The 10,765-nt window shown below is 35.1% G+C and overlaps 2 protein-coding genes across 2 annotated transcripts; one reads left to right on the top strand and one right to left on the bottom strand.

Moving 5' to 3' along the window:
• On the top strand, positions 3,408–4,903 carry LOC105169511 (probable inactive leucine-rich repeat receptor kinase XIAO). The gene has a single exon (XM_011089913.2). The coding sequence runs from the start codon at positions 3,502–3,504 to the stop codon at positions 4,666–4,668; it is 1,167 nt and encodes a 388-aa protein (XP_011088215.1). The 5' UTR covers positions 3,408–3,501; the 3' UTR covers positions 4,669–4,903.
• Positions 8,922–10,616, bottom strand: LOC105169510 (stress enhanced protein 1, chloroplastic). Its single transcript, XM_011089912.2, has 4 exons — positions 10,487–10,616; positions 10,270–10,359; positions 9,916–10,094; positions 8,922–9,184 (listed from the first exon to the last, which is right to left on the bottom strand). The coding sequence occupies exons 1-4, from the start codon at positions 10,539–10,541 to the stop codon at positions 9,080–9,082; spliced, it is 429 nt and encodes a 142-aa protein (XP_011088214.1). The 5' UTR covers positions 10,542–10,616; the 3' UTR covers positions 8,922–9,079.

Here is a 10,765-nt window from a genome sequence, read left to right as displayed (position 1 = left end):
TCGCGAGGACAAATACTTGTTTCAGTCTTCAGAGAGAGTGAGGATTTGGCAAAATAATTGCGGGTGTAAATATCTATTCTCACATCTATCACTACTTCTAACTACTTGAGATATTCATCTGCTAAGAATTATCAATAGATATAAAATTAAATTTGAATTATACAATTTATTTTAAGAAAATCAGTAAATCTTTTTAATATAGATCAATTATTCTACATTTATCCAAATTTAAATAAAATATATAATAATTTATCAGAAAATATCTGATCAACCTTTTGGATAAAAATAAATCATCGCAAACTTATCTAAGGAATAATTGCTTATGTGGCAAATTAGAATTCAAAGAGGTCATGTAAGTATATGTTTATAAGACGATTCCTTCTTAAGTAGGATTTGAATTCCAATAAAAATGTTGAACCTAGCATGATTATTAAAATATATATTAATTACTATATAAAAAGTATATTATAATATAGGGATAATTACGCTTTCCTCTCATGAGATTTGATATAATTATAAATAATTTTTTTATAATTTGATAGACTACATCTAGCACCCCTAAAGTATGCTTTCGTCTAACAAATAAATCTCTAAATTGATTGAATTTGTCGATATTAATAAAAAAAATAATAATAATTTATATATACCTTCGATCAACTTATTACTAACTTATAGTAGATCGCATATCTTTTTATGATGGAACTATCCTCATATGTTTTCTAGTTAATGCATGTGAGGAGGTATATTTTCGTCGTTATAAAGATAGTTTAGTTTGAATAATATTGTTTGACTTGCAATAAGTCAGTTATAAATCAATCGAGGGTAAATATTAATTTTCATTTAATTTTTTTTTATTAATATTAATAAATTCAGTGAATTTTACCTAACAAAATGACTCATATGTTCGGTAAAAGCAAATCTCATTAGTGTTGTATATAATTTCTTAAATCATAAAAAAATTATATATAATTATATTAGATTTTCAATAGAAGAAAATATAATTATTCCTGTAACATATAAGAAAATATTATTACTATGATTAGAATTGTCTACTCCTACACACCGCAATCTGAATTCGAGAAGTGGATGCGGATGTGGGCGCCGGGAATCGGTTTTCAAAGTCCAAAAACATGCATGGAAATCGAAGTTTACTTGTATTGTTGAATTCCCCCTATTCCAATTGGGTTGCTGCTGCTTCTTGTAAAAGCTTATCCGGAACAGTCTGGGCCTCGGGCTTGATGGGCTTTGAGTAAATTGCTGGACTACATATGTGGCAAGATAGTTATCTCTATTTGTTTTTAAATGAAAACGATAAACTATGATTTTATTAATTATTCATATTAGATAATTATATTATTTATAATTTTAGAGTCGTGGAGTCTCAATTTTACAAATTAAACAATGCCTGATCAATAGTTTCATCTCTACTTTCACACTTCTTGAAGAACATTGAATAAACACTTTCACATGTTATGTAATGGTTTGAGTTTTTGTTCTTGATCTTGCATTCTAAAAAATATAATTAAAAATACATTTCATAAATGCTACTTATAATTCTTCTATGCTTAAATTAGGAAATATTAGTTTAAATTAAGTTGGTTCAAACCACTTACTTGACATTTGGGTTGAAATGATATTTATAATTGATGATCAATTGGATATTTTAGATCAAACTGATGTACTTCACATATAGTTATGGATCATTTGAAGATGGCACAAATGGATTTAGTGATGAATGATGACATTACTCAATTTGGTCTGAAATTCAACTTTTAGATGGTTTCAAGTTAGTTACTCTAAGTCCCTCCTACTTATTTTAATACTGAAATACATTCGAGACAAATGTTTAATTTAAAATCTTTATTAAAATATCTAATTAGATAAAATGAATACCGGTCTGAGTTTATGAAATAAATTAAATTTTGAATTTACACTAATAAAAAATAATTGATATAACAAATTAATCAAGAAATAGTGGTGTATGGGGTAAATAGTATAGATAGATATACTTAGGTTTGATGGAATTCCATGCGGTGGAGGCGGCAGCTGAAGGGGCGGGGAAAAGAGAAGAAGAACAAACAATCAATGAGCGTATATGGCATATGGTACAAAAATATGTGGTGGGAGTGGTGGTTGGGCCTCCGAAATATCTTCTTCCCAGAGGTGCGCGTTTGACACGCACGCCAACTTCCAATTCATTTTTTGCAGTAACAAAACTTTGCGCGTGCACCATACCCTCATTTTCTCTTTTTTTTCCTTTCTCAATATGGAAATAAAAAATAAACCTCTGTTTCATGGTGATCACATTTTCACTTTATTAACCGGTCAATTCTCAATTGTGTCGTCCCACCTCTCATTTCAATTTACCCCTTTTTACTGGCTTTGAATTTGATCATTGTAATATAAACCGCATAAAATATAAGTAATTTATAAAAATTCTACATCAATCAAATTTAGGAATCACGTAATCTTTTAATAGAAATTGGTTCGTGTTTGTGAAATGACTCAACATGTATACATGGATGTATCGCCTATCTTAATAATAGTTTCTTATGTTTAATTGTTTGGAAATATTAATGTATTAGTTTTAAAATTAAACGTATTGAATAATATAATAATGGATCGAATGTTGTAAAAAGAAATAAAAAAACCCACTAAGATATATAAATGAAGAGGTTGTAAATGTGATAGAGTCCTAACTTGCCTAACACATCGAAAATATTAAAAGAAAGATTAGAATTGCACATCAGTGACCTAACTGCAACAGTGTAGTACTATAGCTAGTTTATGTGAGGTGTATATAGGTGCATCTGCTGGAGCCTAATCAATGGTCCACGCTCAATTAAAGCTAAGCCCTTCCGCTAACATCTGCCCCTTGTTTCTTCATTCTTCATGGATGATGGACCCCACGAATTTCAATTGACATTGTCTGCACATATATGTAAAAACAAGAAAATGATCAATGACAAGGCTAAAAATGACACAATTATTTTTATTTCCCTTGATAAATTTAGTACATTGTCTTGTGAGATTTGTTTCTAATAAATCATCATATTTTATTTATTAGATGATATTTTGCGTTCTAGTAATTGAATAATGTAATGTATCGTAATTTTATAATTTTGTTTCTTAGACGTATGGTAACCTCTATTGAATAGAATACAATTTAATATAAAAAGATTAAGAAAAGGGAATTTTGAGCCAACTCATTTGATTCTGCGGGAATAATAGTATTGTAGAAAAGATTAAATTATAACTATGTACCTACTTAAATTTTCTTTTGTTGTTAATAATAATAAAAATGAATAAATTATGCACACATATGAAATATATTTTTAAATTTTATTAATAGAAATGAAAGAGTGATTTTTAGTGGTATACTGCTGTGTCCAACTAAGGCAAAAAGCCCCACAATCCTCAACCCAGAGTCGGAAGAATAAAACCCAACCCCAACTCCACTCCACATTTCTCAATTTCATCGCACGATTACCTCTTTCCACCATGCCCCCGCCCAAATCCACCTTCTCCCTCCTCTTCTTCTTCCTTCTCTCCCTTTCTTCTTCTCTTCCAGTCCGCTCCGCCACTTTTCCAGCCGACGTCGCAGCCCTCCGCGCATTCAAATCCGCCGTCAAGCCCGCCTCCATTGCCCCCACCTCCTGCCTCGCCACCTGGAACTTCTCCGCCGATCCATGCGCTGTGCCCCGGATCACCCACTTCACCTGCGGTGTCACCTGCTCCGGGGAGCGTGTCGTTCAACTCACTCTTGATTCTCAGGGTTATTCCGGAGCTCTTACTACTTTCATCTCCAAGCTCACTCAGCTCATCACCCTTGACCTCGGCGACAACAATTTCTACGGCCCAATACCTTCTTCGATTTCGTCTCTTCCCAACTTGAGGAACTTGATCCTCCGGGTTAACTCGTTTTCCGGCCCACTTCCGCCGTCCATAGCCACTCTCGCCTCCCTGGAAACTCTTGATCTCTCCCGGAACTCGCTCTCCGGCACGTTGCCTAACTTGAACTCACTGACGGGATTAACGAGGCTTGACCTGAGTTACAACAAACTCACTGGCTCACTCCCCAGGCTCCCGCCAAATCTCAACGAATTAGCCCTGAAGGCTAATTCTCTGTCGGGTCCACTAACCAAGTCCTCGTTCGGCGGGTTAACTCGTCTTATGGTGGTGGAACTCAGCGAAAACTCCTTCACCGGAAGCCTGGAATCCTGGTTCTTCCTCCTGCCTTCTTTACAGCAAGTCAACCTAGCGAAAAACAGCCTAACAAGCGTCGCCGTCGCGAAGCCTCCTGCCAACACCAACGCCGGCGAACTGGTGGCCGTGGATTTGAGTTACAATAAAATGGAAGGGTTTCTGCCGGCGAATTTCGCCAAATACCCAATGCTCCGGTCATTGGCGTTGAGTTACAACCGATTCCGGGGACCAATCCCGTGGCAGTACAGCAAGAAGGGATCATCACTTCGGAGACTGTATCTAGACGGGAATTACCTAAACAGGTCACCGCCAGCGGGGTTTTTCTCCGGCGAGGGGCCGGTTAGCGGTAGCCTGGGAGACAATTGCCTGGAGAGTTGCCCGAGTTCTTCGGAGCTTTGCTTGAAACCCCAGAAACCGGCTTCGATTTGCCAGCAAGCCTATGGTGGGAAACCGAAGTCTTGAATGTCAGTCAGTCAATGTCTGCGGTTTTGTTTTATTATACTGATGATATTTTTCGTCACGGTTATTTTTTTTTTTTTTATTTTGCATTGTAAGTACAAGTATTTATTATTTATTTACTTACAAGTAGCAGTAGGACCTAAGCATGCATCTTGTATTAAGAAATAATTAACTGTATTTATTTATATTGGCTTCCTGACAATCACAATCAGCAACCAGATCCAGATTTTATTTCTTCTCCACGACCAAAACATTTCCTCGTCTTTATCGTACTTCTACCCTTTTTGTCTAGTTCTGGACATGCTAAACTCAATGCACAATACGTCAGAAGTATACTTCAATCATCTATACAAAATATAGCATGTATATCACTTTTTTCAAACATATATGCCAACTTCATTATCCTTATATTGTAATTAAACATATGACAAATACAATAATGCTGGTAACATAGTTGATTTGATGTGCCCAAAATTTGATTAGAGCAACAGTTGTCCTCAATTGGTATGCCCAAAAAGTGAGTGATCCTTTCATATATATATATATATATGTTGTTATTTTAGTAATAATGTTAAGGAGGTAATTGGGTATATGCGAGTTGGTTGGAACTTGGAGAGCTGATGACCAAGCGGACAACTCTATCTCTATGCTACTGCTACTTAAATAATTCTAGGAGTCAGGACAGACAAATACCTTTGTAATGAATCATCAATTATAAAGTTACTACATCCCTCCTTATCTTGTGTACGTGCAAAGAGTTAAGTAAATACGGTGATTGATTTGAAGTGCCTGCTAATAGCCCTTACATTTTTTGAGGAATTGACCAACTGGGGGTATTTTAAGAATTAAGACAGAGCGTCGGTGGTTCACGTAGGACCTTGGTCGCCTTATTGGGACGAACAATAGTGCACAAATATTTGAATTAAATTATGATTATTGCCAATAAATTTGAGTTCATCATTATAATTTTATTGAAATATCAAAGAGATTGAATCGTCCCGTAAAAAAAATAATTAGTCTGAAAACAATTATTACAAGTTATATTGAACTTGAAAACCTAGTCGTCAAGTGTAATATGGAGAACAGAGTGATTAATTCACCGTATTGGCGATGAATACTAAGATTTTGTGGATAGCATAATTTAATTATATTAACAACTTTGATTTTAAGATTCAAAATAGGTAATAATCTTTATAACCCAATTCACTAAAATCTAACCCCGGTAACGTCCTTGATGTCAGGAGGCTACTGATAATTGCAGTTGGCAACAAAACAAACATTTCTGTCATGTAATTATTTTTTTAGAGGACGAATCAAGAATCTCTAGGTTAGTACACCTGCCAAATGTATTCTTATATTATATATTCCTCACAAAAAAAAAAAAAAAAGAAAAATTGAAGGTTGGTAGGAAGCAAAAACGACCACCAACAGATCCAATACGTACTAATATTAACTATTCCATTACATATATAATTTTCTGAACACTAAAAAAAAAACATATATATTTTATATATATAAACAAACTATTGCATGTCAGAACCAATTGGTCGTTTTGGTAATCGCTTCACCCAATCATCTAACACTATTTTATCAGATTTATGTTCAAAATAAGAAATATATGTCTCAGAATGTCAAATTTGGAATCATAATCTCTATAACCACTTAGTAATATTATTAAATGTATATCTTCTAAAGTTTTTTCTCATGTGGTTTAATAAATGATATCAAATAAGTTGAAAGAGGAAAACATTTTACTTCCTTTTAAATACAAATAAATTAATCTCACACCACTTTCTTCATTTATGATATGTTTTTTTTTATTGAACCAAACAAAACCTTAATTTCCACAAGCCGTATATGGTCCATGGGTTATTTCTTGAAAGTAAAAAGAAAAAATACTTCAGATTCGAATTAATTCCATTTAATAAACAAATTTTATCTTTTGAAATTAAGTATAAACATATCAAACAGTATATATATAAATTGCATTGATTTGATTTTAATTTTAAGGTAAATAAAAATTTTGAATGAAATAATTTAGGGTTTGGAATAATGAGAAGGTAGGAAGAGAATTAGAATAATAAGGATATTAGGGAGAGTTTGAGTTTGGGAGGTGATTATATTAAATGGTTTGGTAGGGAAGATTTCTTACATAACTGAAACAAAGATATCCTTAATAGATATGAAGCACATGCCATGCCGCTGTCCTGTTTCATTCTATGATTCCTCAATCCATTTCTTACATAAATATAAAATGTATGAATTAATAATCTAATTGGTAAATAAGCACCAACCCGGAACCCATATTTGATCTTAAATGGGCCACGTTATAGATTCAACATCCATCTACATTACACAAGAGAATCCAATGCTTATGTTGTCTTAATTATGAAACAATTAGGAGCTTTGTCTTTGTACACAACTGAGAATTCAAACTCAAAACCACAGCACATACGTAATGAGGATTGAGAAACCAGCATGAAAACACAATTTTCATGAGTAATTAATAATTAATTAGGAACATTCCGTAATGTAATACATTCACATATATGAGTCCTTCCTTTTTCTTTTTTAATCGATCAAAATATATCCCTAGGACGATTGATCCATCAATTCCATTGTAACAAAATTTGCACATCGTTATTATCATAATAACAATAACAATAGAATAGAAATGGTGGTTTGAGGATGAATGAATGAGGAAGTCATGCACGAAAATAGGGTTGGCAGACGAGTTGAACCAGATCGCGAGCGAGCTATTCTTTGATGGCATATTTGGTGATATCAAAATCAGGCGGCATAAAGAGTTTCTGGCGTTCCCATCGGCCTCTATCGCCGCGGTACAAGGATGGATGCTTGTTGATGCTCCAGAAGCACCTGATGCACCTGGACCGCACCGTGTAAGCCCAAAAGAAGCCGTGGGATCTAGGGTTGATGTACAAGTAGCACCACCGCATCGGGAACGCCAGATGGTTGAACGAGAAGCGGTAGGTGGAGTTTGGCTGCAGCTGGTACAGTGAATCAGCCTTGTCCGTCATCTGGCACATGTACCACACCGGATATACCCCGTCATTCGACAGCGTTACTTCCACCACGGACATCATCTTCATATCCAACGCGCCCACGCCCGACATGGACGACGACAGCGTCACCGCCACCACCACCACCACCACGGCGAGGGAGCTGGTTAGATTAATCTCCTTGTTCGCCATGGAAAGTGGAGGGTTAATTATGTGGAAATCCTAATGGGAAAATATTGATCCCAGGCCAAGAAAAAGAAAAGAGAAAAGAAAAGGAAATTCCTAAATATATTTACAGTTAATATGCCATTTTAGTGGCTGGTGGTGTTGGTAGGTCATTAAGGGGGACTCCTTTTTGGTCTCTATTTATGTTTTTCAAGAGAAATTTAAGGAGAGTTGCATGGTGTGGTTATTACCAAATGAGGGGCTTCTAATTAATTCTATAACTCTAACCTATTTTTAGACACAAACCAACTAAATTAAGACTGTGGATGGTAAGAATATTAATTAATTACCCGTACGTAGGTTCCTTGAATCGGATCTATCCCTTATATATATATAAGGAGGCTCTTATTTTATCTAAAAAGAAAAACAACACAAAAAGGTAAGGACTAAGGAGGCTATTTGTCAGATTAGTTTAACTTGTGAAATGATATTGAAGCCTTGTTGTTAGGTAATTTTTAACAAGTTTTAATGACCTTTCAATGTAGACTATAGATGAACATTAATTCTATACAAATAATGAACACTTAATTAACAGTTTCTCGTCAATAGGCTTTGTTCTTTTCTATATCACTAGCTAGTAAAATACACACTTGATGTTTAATTTTTATTTATAAATATGTAGAGTATATGAAACGTACTATAATGCATTTTACTAGCTAGTGATGTAGACTTTGAATTAATAAACTTGATTTTTCATTATATATTTTTAATTTATTATGGGAATTAATAACATCTGAGTTATTAATTTAGCTTGAAATTATATTCAACATATTTATTATTGTATTCTAGATTTATACACTGAAGAATCATAATTATAGAGATATTTTTGTCGAATCAAAAAATGAAAAAAAAAAAAAAAAAAACCCTTTTAGTCCGTTCATACTCTTGTGATAGAATAGAATATTGCTTAAAACCAAAAGAGCAATAAAGCAAAAAAGAGAGAATTTGGTCCGGAAAAGCAATTTTGAAATAAATATCCTGGCTTATCTATATGATTATCCCTCGAAGAAAGAAAAGAACAATGTATGGATTATCATAAACACAATACCAACAAATATACAGGATTGCTTTCTGAAATTAGGTCATCTGAATGGAAAAAACTGGAGACAACATTTTTGAAACCATAAAAGGTCTTACAAGCCACCAAACAGTAAGATATTCTAACATGATTAATTGTCAGATGCTGATTGAAAGATGAAGACCGCGGTAAGAACTCCCACCAATGCTGTTACAGCCAAGGCTACTGTTGGCAACGGAGTTGTGAGCCCAAAGTTCTGCAAGGGTGATAAAAAAAAAGGCATTAAGAGTTCTAAAGTGCTAGCTGCTCTTCTTTTTCCTACTTTAACACATACAATAAACACCAATATACGAAATTCCAACTATTCAGTTTCAAAACCTGAAATGCGTATTAGCACAGAGGGTGCTGATATTTAGGATTTTGCTCTCTCTTTGTACCATTTACAAGATGGTAGGAAGCAATGTCCAGTTGATTTGGAGAAAAGGACCAAGGTAACAATGCCATCTGGCAGGTTTCAGAAGGAAAGTTTTGCATGGTCCCTAAACACCACAAACAACGTCCCTCAGTTCTTCTTATTTATTCTTTCACAATTATCCTTTTCTGTTTACTCTTTCATATATAGGTATTCAATTAATCCCACTTAACAAACAGTTTCAAAATAGATACAGAATTCTGTACAAACATTCTGCAGCACATCATGAACACTCGGCTCATCTACAGCTGATAGGTGAGTATGTTTCGAACACCTTCACCACCAATATGACAATAGGAGCCACAACCAAAAGAAATGCTACAAACCAAACATATTTGAACTATATGTCTAATCATACATCAAGAGCATATGATAAATAGCAGAGTCAACATAGAGTATAGCTAAATTTGGTTTCCTCCAGAATATATACAGGTAAATCAGCAGAATTGGAAAAGGTTACTCAAACAACTGCTCGTTTCAAAATCTCAAATACAGTATTTGTAGACAAGCCATACCTCAAGGAGTCCCTTGCCTGTCGCAATTTCAACACTAATAGCAGCGGCAAAGCCAACCATCGCCAGTCGCCCAAGCCATACATCTAAGCCATTCCCCTGCTTGCTGCTCTGCTCACATCTTATCGAAACTGATTTTGGATTGTACGACGAGTTTCTCCGGTAAAAGGGTCTCTGAATTACTGAGGCCGAAAAGGATTAGCAATTCCAACCACCTCCATTTTTCATTACATTAACAGCTACAAATTTTAGACGCCGCACTGACTTTAAACAAGACAATTACTAGATGAAAATTGAACATTTTGATTGAAAGCACTTCCCCACCAGACCTTAAAAGACCAATCAAAGAGCACTTACAGAGAGGAGAACCAGTGGCAAACATCGTTCCAACTCTGCGCGGGAAACGAGCAGAGGAAGCACTCTTTGCTGCATTCACGGCGCAAACATCTGCAGAACACGGAGAGCGCGCATACATACATAAACACACACACAACGGATGCAAGTGATTAGAACAGTAGTACGTGATACTTCCAGAATTGTACAAAAGAAACTGGGAGGAGAGTTGGAATCTCACCGCGGACGGAAGAGTAGCAGCAGAGAGAGGAAGAAATCTGCGCGACGGCGGCCATCCCAGTTGAGAATTCTCAGTGGCTTGCCTTTTCTGTTCTGCAGATGGAAAAAAGCAAATACAAATGCAGAAAATTGAGCGGCCAAGTAGAAGAGGGGACACGTGTCACATCAAGGGCTTTTAAACAAGTTTATGGCCTCGGTTGCAAACAGTTAGAAATCGCCCAAGTGCTCGTGCGACTTTAATGTTCAAACTTTAGTATATATGTATGGCATTAACTCATGT

This window comes from Sesamum indicum, linkage group LG8 (genome assembly GCF_000512975.1).
Source record: "Sesamum indicum cultivar Zhongzhi No. 13 linkage group LG8, S_indicum_v1.0, whole genome shotgun sequence".
Lineage (NCBI taxonomy): Eukaryota > Viridiplantae > Streptophyta > Magnoliopsida > Lamiales > Pedaliaceae > Sesamum > Sesamum indicum.
This window is presented reverse-complemented; position numbering and strand designations above follow the sequence as displayed.

What these genes read in the sequence shown, in the direction of transcription:
- LOC105169511 (XM_011089913.2), top strand. Translation starts at nt 3,502, where the DNA reads ATGCCCCCGCCCAAATCCACCTTCTCCCTCCTCTTCTTCTTCCTTCTC.
- LOC105169510 (XM_011089912.2), bottom strand. Translation starts at nt 10,541, where the DNA reads ATGGCCGCCGTCGCGCAGATTTCTTCCTCTCTCTGCTGCTACTCTTCC. An exon ending in TGCCACTGGTTCTCCTCTCT is followed by an intron (nt 10,095 to 10,269) that starts GTAAGTGCTCTT and finishes TTTCGGCCTCAG; the next exon opens with TAATTCAGAGACCCTTTTAC. An exon ending in CAGGCAAGGGACTCCTTGAG is followed by an intron (nt 9,185 to 9,915) that starts GTATGGCTTGTC and finishes TCACCCTTGCAG; the next exon opens with AACTTTGGGCTCACAACTCC.